The 14,313-nt window shown below is 44.8% G+C and overlaps 1 protein-coding gene across 1 annotated transcript in view; it reads left to right on the top strand.

Moving 5' to 3' along the window:
* Positions 1-14,313, top strand: part of slit3 (slit homolog 3) — a gene marked incomplete at its 5' end in the record, with an annotated part of 237,039 nt that overhangs the window by 209,737 nt on the left and 12,989 nt on the right. The window contains 2 exons of the mRNA XM_084147010.1: positions 5,371-5,534; positions 12,505-12,563. Of these exons, the coding sequence (XP_084003136.1) occupies positions 5,371-5,534; positions 12,505-12,563 (223 nt within the window). The remainder of the gene's footprint in view (positions 1-5,370; positions 5,535-12,504; positions 12,564-14,313) is intronic.

The raw sequence follows: 14,313 nt of genomic DNA, 5'->3' as shown, positions 1-14,313 counted from the left end.
TGATACTCCAGGTACTGTGGAGGGGGTGACTAGTGTCGACTATAACACTGTGATGCTCCAGGTACTGTGAAGGGGGTGACTAGTGTCGGCTATAACACTGTGATGCTCCAGGTACTGTGGAGGGGGTGACTAGTGTCGGCTATAACACTGTGATGCTCCAGGTACTGTGGAGGGGTTGACTAGTGTCGGCTATAACACTGTGATGCTCCAGGTACTGTGGAGGGGGTGACTATTGTCGGCTATAACACTGTGATGCTCCAGGTACTGTGGAGGGGGTGACTAGTGTCGGCTATAACACTGTGATGCTCCAGGTACTGTGGAGGGGTTGACTAGTGTCGGCTATAACACTGTGATGCTCCAGGTACTGTGGAGGGGGTGACTAGTGTCGGCTATAAAACTGTGATGCTCCAGGTACTGTGGAGGGGGTGACTAGAGTCGGCTATAACACTGTGATGCTCCAGGTACTGTGGAGAGGGTGGTTAGTGTCGGCTATAACACTGTGATGCTCCAGGTACTGTGGAGGGGGTGACTAGTGTCGGCTATAACACTGTGATGCTCCAGGTACTGTGGAGGGGGTGACTAGTGTCGGCTATAACACTGTGATGCTCCAGGTACTGTGGAGGGGGTGGTTAGTGTCGGCTATAACACTGTGATGCTCCAGGTACTGTGGAGAGGGTGGTTAGTGTCGGCTATAACACTGTGATGCTCCAGGTACTGTGGAGGGGGTGACTAGTGTTGACTATAAGTGTTGGCTCAAAGTGGAGGAGAGATTGACTTCATCACTACTTGTATTTGTGAGAGCTATTGACATGTTGAATGCACCAAGCTGTCTGTTTGAACTACTGGCGCACAGCTCGGACACCCGTGCATACCCCATAAGACATGCCACCAGAGGTCTCTTCACAGTCCCCAAGTCAAGAACAGACTATGGGAGGCGCACAGTACTACATTGAGCCATGACTACATGGAACTCTATTCCACATCAAGTAACTCATGCAAGCAGTAAAATTAGATTTTTTTTAAACTGATAAAAGTACACCTTATGGAACAGCGGGGACTGTGAATCAACACAAACATATACACATGCATACAAACACACGATAACATACTATACACATGGATTTTGTGCTATAGATATGTGGTAGTAGAGTAGGGGCCTGAGGGCACACACTTAATATGTTTTGAAATCTGTTATGAATGTATTGTTATGTTTTTAAAATGTATAACTGCCTTAGTTTTGCTGGACCCCCAGGAAGAGTAGCTGCTGCCTTGGCATAATAAATACAAATACAAATACCGTGATGCTCCAGGCAGGTACTGTGGAGGGAGTGACTAGTGTTGACTATCACTGTGATGCTCCAGGCAGGTACTGTGGAGGGAGTGACTAGTGTTGACTATATCACTGTGTTGCTCCACGCAGGTACTGTGGAGGGAGTGACTAGTGTTGACTATATCACTGTGATGCTCCTGGCAGATACTGTGGAGGGAGTGACTAGTGTTGACTATATCACTTTGTTGCTCCACGCAGGTACTGTGGAGGGAGTGGCTAGTGTTGACTATATCACTGTAATGCTCCAGGCAGGTACTGTGGAGGGAGTGGCTAGTGTTGACTATATCACTGTGATGCTCCAGGCAGGTACTGTGGAGGGAGTGGCTAGTGTTGACTATATCACTGTGATGCTCCAGGCAGGTACTGTGGAGGGAGTGGCTAGTGTTGACTATATCACGGTGATGCTCCAGGCAGGTACTGTGGAGGGAGTGACTAGTGTTGACTATATCACTGTGATGCTCCAGGCAGGTACTGTGGAGGGAGTGACTAGTGTTGACTATATCACTGTGTTGCTCCACGCAGGTACTGTGGAGGGAGTGACTAGTGTTGACTATATCACTGTGATGCTCCTGGCAGATACTGTGGAGGGAGTGACTAGTGTTGACTATATCACTGTGTTGCTCCACGCAGGTACTGTGGAGGGAGTGGCTAGTGTTGACTATATCACTGTGATGCTCCTGGCAGATACTGTGGAGGGAGTGACTAGTGTTGACTATATCACTGTGATGCTCCTGGCAGATACTGTGGAGGGAGTGACTAGTGTTGACTATATCACTGTGTTGCTCCACGCAGGTACTGTGGAGGGAGTGGCTAGTGTTGACTATATCACTGTGATGCTCCAGGCAGGTACTGTGGAGGGAGTGGCTAGTGTTGACTATATCACTGTGATGCTCCAGGCAGGTACTGTGGAGGGAGTGGCTAGTGTTGACTATATCACTGTGATGCTCCAGGCAGGTACTGTGGAGGGAGTGACTAGTGTTGACTATATCACTGTGATGCTCCAGGCAGGTACTGTGGAGGGAGTGGCTAGTGTTGACTATATCACTGTGATGCTCCAGGCAGGTACTGTGGAGGGAGTGACTAGTGTTGACTATATTACTGTGATGCTCCAGGCAGGTACTGTGGAGGGAGTGACTAGTGTTGACTATATCACTGTGATGCTCCAGGCAGGTATTGTGGAGGGAGTGGCTAGTGTTGGCCTCTTGAGGATCCTGTTATCCAGGATGGGCTCTAGATTGTCCTGGTGGGTGCTGATGGTAGATCCAGCCTTCTTGATGATTTTGTTCATCCTGTCTGCATCCTCCCTAGTTATGTTTCCCCCTCCCCCCCAGCAGAAAACCACTGTAAAACAACACTATTAAAAAACATTTGGAGCATTTCTTTAAGCAGACATCGAAGTATCTGAGCTTCCTTAAAAATAATAATCTTTGCTGAGCCTTTTTCAAAAACCATTGAGGTGTTCTCTCTCCACTGCAGCTTGTCGTCAATCACCACCCCAAGGTATTTGTATGAGTCCACCCTTTCCACAGTGACCCCTTTGATGACCACAGGAGATGCTCTCCTTCTTCCTCCTGAAGTCTATCACCAGCTCTTTGGTTTGTTCTTATTAGCTGTTCTCAACTTTTCTGGTGCTCTTGATATTTTGTTTTATGACAGCATCTGCCTGCCTGGAAGTTACAAAGCAAAGGGACTTTTATTTCTCCCTGTTTTCTCTTCTCGTAGTGAATATGACAATAGTTATTTTACCGTGGGATACAGTAGTACTAATAATTCTAATCAAACACGTTGAAGAAGGGACGAGATTTAGCGTAAGGCGTTAGATCTCTGCAGTGAAGCCGGGTTAGGCGTGTGGATGGTGGTGCATTCTAAGGTCAGCCTCCTATAATGAATCCACGCTGTGATGGCACAGGAGTCGCTCTCCGTTCAGCTCCTCCGTTCTCAAACAAGAAAGGTCTTCCCAGCTTATCCCTGTAAACTGTGGGCTGTGTTAGCGCTCCAGTCAATAAACACACCATATTACAGTCCTAGCTACACACAGTCAACTGCCATTCTCTGCCTCCCATCTGGACCATGAGTCATTCCTGGAGGCACGTTCAACTCTATACTTAATATCTGCCACTGTGAATACTGCTGCTTACTTGTGTCTACGGCTGCTTACTGATGTCTGATGGTGTCTACGGCTGCTTACTGGTGTCTACTGCTGCCTACTGGTGTCTACTGCTGTTTACTGGTGTCTACTGCTGCTTACTGGTGTCTACTGCTGCTTACTGGTGTCTACTGGTGTCCACAGCTGTCTTGCTGTTGTCTACTGTCGCTTACTGGTGTCTACTGGAGCTTACTGGTGCTTACTGGTGTCTACGGCTGCTTACTAGCGTCTACTGCTGCTTACATGTGTCTACGGCTGATTACTGGTGTCTACTGATGCTTACTTGTGTCTACTGGTGTCTACGGCTGCTTACGGGTGCCTGCTGCTTACTGGTGTCTACTGGTGTCTACGGCTGCTTACTGGTGTCTTCTGCTGCTTACTGGTGTCTACGGCTGCTTACTGGTGTCTACGGCTGCTTACTGGTGTCCAAGGATGCTTTCTGTTGTCTACTGGTGCTTACTGGTGTCTACTGGTGCTTACTGGTGTCTACTGGTGCTTACTGGTGCTTACTGGCGTCTACGGCTGCTTACCAGTGTCTACTGCTGCTTACTGGTGTCAACTTCTGCTTACTGGTGTCTACGGCTGCTTACTGGTGTCTACTGGTTCTTACAGTTGTCTACTGGAGCTTACTGGAGCTTCATGGTGCTTACTGGTGTCTACTGGTGTATACTGGAGCTTACTGGTGTCTACTGGTGTCTATTGCTGTTTACTGCTGTTTACTGTGGTCTATTGGTGCTTACTGGTGTCTACTGCTGCTTACTGGTGTCTACGGCTGCTTACTGGTGTCTATGGCTGCTTACTGGTGTCTACGGCTGCTTATGGTTGTCTACTGGAGCTTACTGGAGCTTACTGGTGTCTACTGGTGTCTACTGGAGCTTACTGGTGCTTACTGGTGTCTACTGGTGTCTACTGGTGCTTACTGGTGTCTACTGCTGCTTACTGGGGTCTACTGGTGTCTACTTCTGCTTACTGGTGTCTACGGCTGATTACTGGTGTCTACGGCTGCTTACTTGTGTCTACTGGTGTCTACGGCTGATTACTGGTGTCTACGGCTGCTTACTTGTGTCTACTGGGGTCTACGGCTGCTTACTGGTGTCTTCTGCTGCTTACTGGTGTCTACGGCTGCTTACTGGTGTATACTGCTGCTTACTGGTGTCCACGGCTGCTTTCTGTTGTTTACTAGTGCTTACTGGTGTCTACTGGTGCTTACTGGTGTCTACTGGTGCTTACTGGTGTCCACGGCTGCTTTCTGTTGTTTACTTGTGCTTACTGGTGTCTACTGGTGCTTACTGGTGTCTACTGGAGCTTACTGCTGCTTACTGGTGTCAACTTCTGCTTACTGGTGTCTACGGCTGCTTACTGGTGTCTATTGCTGCTTACTTGTGTCTACTGGTGTCTACGGCTGCTTACTGGTGTCTACTGGTTCTTACGGTTGTCTACTGGAGCTTACTGGAGCTTACTGGTGCTTACTGGTGTCTACTGGAGCTTACTGGTGCTTACTGGTGCTTACTGGTGTCTACTGGTGTCTACTGATGCTTACTGGTGTTTACTGGTGTCTACTGCTGCTTACTGGGGTCTCCTGGTGCTTACTGGTGTCTACTGCTGCTTACTGGTGTCTACGGCTGCTTACTGGTGTCTACTGGTTCTTACTGTTGTCTCCTGGTGTCTACTGGAGCGTACTGGTACTTACTGATGCTTACTTGTGTCTACTGGTGCTGAAGATGTTTGGTGCAGTATTTCTCAATGGAAAGAAATTGCATGAAAAATAGTTGTCTCTCTTTGAATGACAACAAAGACTTTACAGAAGAATCCCTACTGTTGATGATGATGATGATTCCGACTCAAGTATTGACACATTTTCACCTCTCCCCCCCTCCCTATCTCTCTCTCTCAGTAACCTGCTGTCCAACCCCTATGTGTGTGACTGTCACCTGGCCTGGCTGGGTCTGTGGCTGAAGAAGACCAGGGTTGTGAGTGGGAACCCTCGCTGTCAAAAACCTGCCTTCCTCAAGGAGATCCCCATCCAGGATGTGGCTAAACCCGATTTCACCTGCGACGGTACCAAACACACACACGCCACATCCACAGAGACAACCCCTAAAAACACAGACACCCCATACACATACACCTGGCCCTGTTTCTCCCACACCCCCATCCATCTAACCATCCATCACTAGTATTGAACAATACCTCTGTTTCTTGGCCCCAGGCAGGCACTATGTGAAGGGTGTTATGACAGCAGGCTTTGTGTCCAGGGCCCCTGGTTCTGACTTTTAGATTCACTGCTCTATTTCTGTCTTGGCTACTGTCACACCTCTCCATCTACATCCATCTACAAGCCATTCATATCCACTTCCCATGAAATTCCACTGGCTGTGTAAAATGTGCCACGAAATCTGCTGCTTCCACCTGTTACTAGGCATAGGCCCAAGACCGTCTACACAACCCCCTCCCCTCCATGGCACTGTCCTCCTGTAGTATACGGCATGTGGGACACACACAAACACACACTCTCTCTCACACACACACAGACACACACACACATACTGTCCACCCACATAGCTATTAACTCCAGTATCTGACAGAACAGGGGCCAGGGCTAGGGAGTAGGGACTGTGAAGACCAATGGAACAGGAACCGTGGGCGACCACATTATCTCATGTCAGTGTGGGTTTTATGGGGACTCTGTCATTTCCCCCGGCAGAGTGAGGGAGACGGAGGCCCACGCAACTGAAATGTGGCCGTAAACTTTTACTCAAGAAAGGAAATGCGGTTTGGCTTCTGTCTGGTCGAGCCCAGGACTCTCTGCCTCTCTCTCTCTCTCTGCCTCTCTCTCTCTCTCACTCTCACTCTCACTCTCACACTCACACTCACACTCACACACACACAGTGGGCCTCTTGTCAAATGCACCGGGCTCTTGGGAAAATAGCACTTCTACTCTTAAGGACTGTAGGGATTAGCTCCAAAGATGTTCTCATATAGTCAATATAAGTCTCAGACAGCCAAGTTCTACAAACAGTAGCTATAGAGTTTCACTAGAGGAGCTACGCTAGCTTTATTTGTTTGGCTACAGTGGCTTCAGAAAGTATTCATACCCCTTGATTTATTCCACATGGTGTTGTGTTAGACTGAATTCAAAATGGATTAAGTATATTTTTTTTCTCACCAATCTACACACAAAATGTTTTTAGAAATGTGTGCATAATTATTGAAAATGAAATACAGAAATCTAATTTACATAAGTATTCACACCCCTGAGTCAATACATGTTAGAATCACCTTCTGCAGCGATAACAGCTTTGAGTCTTTCTGGATAAGTCTAAGAGCTTTGCACACCTGGATTGTACAATATTTGCCCATTATTCTTTAAAAAAACATTCAACCTCTGTCAAATTGGTTGTTGATCATTGCTAGACAACCATTTTCAGGTCTTGCCATAGATTTTCAAAACTGTAACTCTGCCTCTCTGGAACATTCACTGTCTTCTTGGTTAGCAACTCCAGTGTAGATTTGGACTTGTGTTTTAGGTTAATGTCCTGCTGAAAGGGGAATTCATCTCCCAGTGTCTGGGATTTTACCTGTGCTTAGCTCCATTCTGTTTATTTTTTATCCTGAAAAACTCCCAGTCCTTAACGATTACAGTGAGGGAAAAAAGTATTTGATCCCCTGCTGATTTTGTACGTTTGCCCACTGACAAAGAAATGACCAGTCTTTAAAGGGAGTGCTCCTAATCTCAGCTTGTTACCTGTATAAAAGACACCTGTCCACAGAAGCAATCAATCAATCAGATTCCAAACTCTCCACCATGGCCAAGACCAAAGAGCTCTCCAAGGATGTCAGGGACAAGATTGTAGACCTACACAAGGCGGGAATGGGCTACAAGACCATCGCCAAGCAGCTTGGTGAGAAGGTGACAACAGTTGGTGCGATTATTCGCAAATGGAAGAAACACAAAATAACTGTCAATCTCCCTCGGCCTGGGGCTCCATGCAAGATCTCACCTCGTGGAGTTGCAATGATCATGAGAATGGTGAGGAATCAGCCCAGAACTACACGGGAGGATCTTGTCAATGATCTCAAGGCAGTTGGGACCATCGTCACCAAGAAAACAATTGGTAACACACTACACTGTGAAGGACCGAAATCCTGCAGCGCCCGCAAGGTCCCCCTGCTCAAGAAAGCACATATACAGGGCTGTCTGAAGTTTGCCAATGAACATCTGAATGATTCAGAGGAGAACTGGGTGAAAGTGTTGTGGTCAGATGAGACCAAAATCGAGCTCTTTGGCATTAACTCAACTCGCCGTGTTTGGAGGAGGAGGAATGCTGCCTATGACCCCAAGAACACCATCCCCACCGTCAAACATGGAGGTGGAACCATTATGCTTTGGGGGTGTTTTTCTGCTAAGGGGACAGGACAACTTCACCGCATCAAAGGGACGATGGACGGGGCCATGTACAGTCAAATCTTGGGTGAGAACCTCCTTCCCTCAGCCAGGGCATTGAAAATGGGTCGTGGATGGGTATTCCAGCATGACAATGACCCAAAACACACGGCCAAGGCAACAAAGGAGTGGCTCAAGAAGAAGCACATTAAGGTCCTGGAGTGGCCTAGCCAGTCTCCAGACCTTAATCCCATAGAAAATCTGTGGAGGGAGCTGAAGGTTTGAGTTGCCAAACGTCAGCCTCGAAACCTTAATGACTTGGAAAAGATCTGCAAAGAGGAGTGGAACAAAACCCCTCCTGAGATGTGTGCAAACCTGGTGGCCAACTACAAGAAACGTCTGACCTCTGTGATTGCCAACAAGGGTTTTGCCACCAAGTACTAAGTCATGTTTTGCAGAGGGGTCAAATACTTATTTCCCTTATTAAAATGCAAATCAAGTTATAACATTTTTGACATGCGTTTTTCTGGATTTTTTTGTTGTTATTCTGTCTCTCACTGTTATAGACTGATCATGTCTTTGTCAGTCGGCAAACATACAAAATCAGCAGGGGATCAAATACTTTTTTCCCTCACTGTACAAGCATACCTGTAATATGATGTAGCCACCACTATGCTTGAAAATATGAAGAGTGGTACTCAGTAATGTGTTGGATTGGATTTTCCCCAAACATAACATTTTGTATTCAGGACAAAAAGTGAATTGCTTTGCCACATTTTTTTTTGCAGTATTACTTTAGTGCCTTGTTGTAAACAGGATGCATGTTTTGGAATATTTTTATTCTCTACAGACTTCATTCTTTTCACTCTGTAAATTAGGTTAGAATTGTCAGGGTTAGGCAGGTTACTTTCTAAATGTAATCCGTTACAGTTACTAGTTACCTGTCCAAAATTGTAATCAGTAACATAACTTTTGGAATACCTAAACTCAGTAATGTAATTTCCCCCTTAAGAGGCGCAAGGTTAAGCTGGTACAGCCACAGTCATAAAATCTGATTTTAAACCTAACCCTAACCTTAACCACACTGCTAACCCTAGTGCCTAACCCTAAATTAAGACCAAAAGCACATTTCTGTTTTCATAACTTTTTTACAATATAGCACATTTTGACTTTGCAGCTGGCCCTTCTAGCGCAAATCACTCAATTCTACCTCAAGGACAAGACTCCTCCCAATAAACATCAACCTGCTTAAGAGGCATTAGAAGAAGACAGAAATGTATATTACCAATTGAACATCTATTGCAGGATAAATCAATGTTAGCGTTTACATACTGGCTATAAATGGATGTTGCATTTCACTTTATAGGTTGGTTATGTAAGCTTCTTCTAACCCATTGCTTTATACTACAGATAATAATACGATTAGGCTATAATAAAAAAATATATAAAAAAATAACAGTGTCAGATTTTTAATCATTCCAATTAATTTAATACCCCTTGATCTTCAAAAATAGGACATGGAAATATGGAAATATAGATTAGCCGAATTGTTTTACCTGAGCATAACCCAAAAACTAAGGACTAATTAGCCTACACTGTTGTTTATGATTTTGTTGTCATAGAAGCCTGATTGGGCTTCGAGTTGAAAAGGAAATGCTGCTATTATGGAATGGCATGCTTTGAGCACTACCGAAAAGTGCTATTTGCATGTGAAAAATGTATGCCATATGCTGCATTTTGCTATAGGCCTATTGTTGACGTTTTTGTTGGTGACACTTCGATATCTTGATCATTTGCAGCTGTTTAAATCTATCAAAAGTGTGAGGATTTGAGCATGTCTGTTAGGCCTATGGAATTTTTTGTCAATCAGCACGAATTAGATTGAGGAATAAAAGCCCCATTCCTGGTCTTCTTAAATGAAACTAGTTTTTGACAGTATGGAGCACAATACCACGGGGGAGTTTAGAAGGGAAGAACTCAAACTGTTATTCCATAGGCTGGGATCCGCACTACGCAGCTGTTGCAAGAGTGCATTTTGCACTGGCTGTCCACTGGGGCGTATTCATTACGTCGATTCTGTTGCTAAACGTTTGTTAAATTGAAGCAAACGGAACGAAACAGGGAGGGACCTACCTGAATTTGTCCAATAGAAACTCTGTTTGCTTTCGTTTGGTTCTTAAACGGTAAACGGTTTCCATAATGAATACACCCCAGGTTTCAAAAACAATGATTGATAGGCAGATTAAACTTCTTCAATTCAACCATTGTTGGATTAAAATACACATATACATTTGTGAACAACCATCCACAACAACCACAATCCGTAAGGCGTAAATAGCTAAATGAGAGAGCAGCAGTATTTATTCAAATCAATGCGCTATGTAGCCTATAATAGGCCTAAGTGATATCCGTATTGTCCGTAGGCTACACCACTGCTGTCGTCCTTACCTCCAAGCGTTTATTCAAGTTGGATAATATTTGGATGCCGACAACAGACGCCTACAAAAGCCTTTTCCCGTGATCCATCAAATGCATTTTGTGTGTCATCATAGTGGTCAGACTCGCTCAGGCGGAACAAATTTAAACTTTTTTCAATGCCGAGTTATATGTCATCTCCTAGGTTTCCATCCAATTGGCGACATATTTTTATGCGAATATTCTAAAATCTGCATAAAAACAATATGTGCATTTTCCCACCATAGATGTTTCCATCAGACTGACTTGTTGTGGATAAAAAAACTATGCGTGATGACGTAGTGCACATAAACATAACTTTTGTGGTTCAATTCCCATGTACCAAATAAAAAATACAAGTGAAATGGATCTCCATCACATTTTCAACTCTACTGATGGTATTTTCACAAAAAATATATAGCAAGTGTGCCCACTCTGTTATTGGCACGTGCCCTCTAGACAACAGCTCTCAGATACAGTGCAGTTATAAACAGCCTAAACCAACATGATGAGATTATTATGGACAAAAGAGCAAGATTATTTTTATTCGTCAAACGGCAGCCAAGCATTGATGATCATGTCACCAGAATAGGACCCTCTATATTTATTGGAAAGGAGCATCAAGCTCATAACCCTGTACTTTCACCACCCTGTGAAGTTCATCATCATTTATTTCATCTGTAGCCTAATAAACTGCATGCGTTCCCAACGAGTCGTAGTGGAAGGACCACACAACGTCATCATGTGACTCCAACTTTATTTTGTAATTAAATCAATATTTGCACATACAATCGTTTCCCCCGACATTTCTCGCATAGTACATTTTAGCAACACAAAAAGATCCCAGCTTGTCTAGCGGATTTTGTTTTGTCAACATTTGGAAAGTTTACCAACAAATGTTCTGTTTCCTTCAGGCCTGTCATCATAAATTTTTTTATCCGATGTACTTTACTGGATGGAATCCTTGTTAGAGAGAAAACAGAAAGGAGTCAAATCATGTTTCCTCCTATCACAGCCATTAAACTCTGTAACTGTTTTAAAGTCCCCATTGGCCTCATGGTGAAATCCCTGAGCGGTTTCCTTCTTCTCCGGCAACTAAGTTAGGAAGGACGCCTGTATCTTTGTAGTGACTGGGTTTATTGATACACCATCCAAATTGTAATTCATAACTTCACCATGCTCAAAGAGATATACAATGTCTGCTTTTTTATTTTTACCCATCTACCAATAGGTGCCCTTCTTTGCGAGGCATTGGAAAACCTCCCTGATCTTTATGGTTGAATCTGTGTATGAAATTCACTGCTCGACTGAGGGACCTTACAGATAATTGTATCTGTGGGGTACAGAGATGAGGTAGTCATTCAAAAATCATGTTAAACACTATTATTGCACACAAAGTGAGTCCATGCAACTTCTTATGTAACTTGTTAAACACATTTCTACTCCTAAACTTATTTAGGCTTGCCATAACAAAGGGGTTGAATACTTATTGACTCAAGACATTTCAGCTTTTAATTTTTAATTATTTTGTAAACATTTCTAAAAGCTAAATTCGACTTTGACATTATGGGGTATTGTGTGTAGGCCAGTGACACAACATCTCAATGTAATGCATTTTAAATTCAGGCTGTAACACAACAAAATGTGGAAAAAGTCAAGGGGCATTAATACTTTCTGAAGGCGCTGTATCTATAGCGGGAGACCATAGGCAGAAGGTCATGTTTCATTTAGCCATCAGCCTACATGCTAAGTAGGAGGGAGTAGGAGGAGGATTTAGGGCACTCTTTATCCTTTCACCCCAAGGTCCACATTGCTGCAGCTACAATGACACTCACTTCTATTTTTAGACATCTGTAACTTAAATTACACTTAAGTTGTAGCTAGAGTAATGACAGAGAAAAAAGTGTTAATTAGTGGGAACTGGAAATACATTTTGTGGAGATTTGAGCTCCCCCAATCAACAAGTCAGCATTTCGGCTCCCTCCCTCCCTAACTTTTTTTACAATATAGCACATTTTGACTTTGCAGCTGGCCCATCTAGCGGAAATCACTCAATTCTGCCTCAAGGACAAGACTCCTCCCAATAAATGTTAACCTGCTTAAGAGGCTGGAAAGACATTTTGTGGAGATTTGAGGTCCCCCAATCAACAAGTCAGCATTTCGGCTCCCTCCCTCCATCCATCCCCTAGGCCTCAACAGACAGGCTGCAGCAGCCAAGCCAGACCCTGTCCCAGACCCAGGCAGTGCTGTGGGTTATTTTTGGAGCAGACCTCAGACTTCATTACCTTCCATTAATTCCCTGTTTCCTTTTCATCCGGGGTGTAATTCAAGTCTTTGCAGATATCATCTCTCAGGCCTTAGATTAAAGCTGCTTGGGGAGGGAGGGAAATGGAGGAAGACTCAGGCAATCTCTATTGCACTCCACACTGCCATTTCCCACCTGGACAAGAGGAACACCTACATGAGAATGCTGTTCATTGACTACAGCTCAGCGTTCAACACCATAGTGCCCTCAAAGCTCATCACTAAGCTAAGGATCCTGGGACTAAACACCTCCCTCTGCAACTGGATCCTGGACTTCCTGACGGGCCGCCCCCAGGTGGTAAGGGTAGGTAACATCACATCAGCCACCTGATCCTCAACAAAGGGGCCCCTCAAGGGTGCGTGCTCAGTCCCCTCCTGTACTCCCTGTTCACCCATGACTGCATGGCCAGGCACGACTCCAACACCATCATTAAGTTTGCTGACGACACAACAGTGGTAGGCCTGATCACAGACAACGATGAGACAGCATATAGGGAGGAGGTCCAAGACCTGGCCGTGTGGTGCCAGGATAACAACCTCTCCCTCAACGGGATCAAGACGAAGGAGATGATTGTGGACTACAGGAAAAAAAAGAGGACTGAGCACGCCCCCATTCTCATCGACGGGGCTGTAGGTTGAGAGCTTCAAGTTCCTTGGTGTGCACATCACCAACGAACTATCATGGTCCAAACACACCAAGACAGTCATGAAGAGAGCACGACAAAGCCTATTCCCCCTCAGGAGACTGAAAATATTTGGCATGGGTCCTCAGATCCTCAAAAGTTATACAGCTGCACCATCGAGAGCATCCTGACTGGTTGCATCACCGCCTGGTATGGCAACTGCTCGGCCTCCGACCGCAAGGCACTACAGAGGGTAGTGCGTACGGCCCAGTACATTACTGGGGCCAAGCTTCCTGCCATCCAGGACCTCTATACCAGGCGGTGTCAGAGAAAGGCCCTCAAAATTGTCAAAGACTCCAGCACCCTAGTCATAGACTGTTCTCTCTGCTACCGCCCAGCAAGCGTGGTACTAAAGTCTAGGTCCAAAAGGCTTCTCAACAGCTTCTACCCCCAAGCCATAAGACTCCTGAACAGCTAATCATTGCTACCCGGACTATTTGCACTGCCCCACACCCCTATCCCCCTCTTTTACGCTGCTGCTACTCTGTTTATTATTTAGGCATAGTCATTTTAACTCTACCCACATGTACATATTACCTCATATACCTCGACTAGCCTGTGCCCCCGCACATTGACTCTGCACCGGTACCCCCCTGTATATAGCCTCCCTATTGTTATTTTATTTTACTGCTAGTTATTTGCTTTTATTTTTTTTACTTAACACTTAAAAACGTTAATTTTTAAAAAATGCATTGTTGATTAAGGGCTTGTAAGTAAGCATTTCACTGTAATGTCTACACCTGTTGTATTCGGCACATGTGGCAAATACAATTTGATTTGATTTGGAATATTATGTGCCTGATCTTTAACTCCTGTTTTGCTGTATCTCTTATGATTAAATGTTTTTCTGTAGTAATGGTAGAATTCCTTCCACTAGGCAAGGCAGGCAGCTGGCTGAGAGATTTAGGAAGTGGCGGTGCAATTATCAGATTCCCCCATCAACTTTGGGCTTCATTTATAGTTAGACTTTCAAAGGGGCAGAGTAAAGTTCTGGCGTTGTTGCCAGGTTGT

The sequence above is a fragment of the Coregonus lavaretus genome, assembly GCF_964263955.1.
Source record: "Coregonus lavaretus genome assembly, chromosome: 29".
Lineage (NCBI taxonomy): Eukaryota > Metazoa > Chordata > Actinopteri > Salmoniformes > Salmonidae > Coregonus > Coregonus lavaretus.
This window is presented reverse-complemented; position numbering and strand designations above follow the sequence as displayed.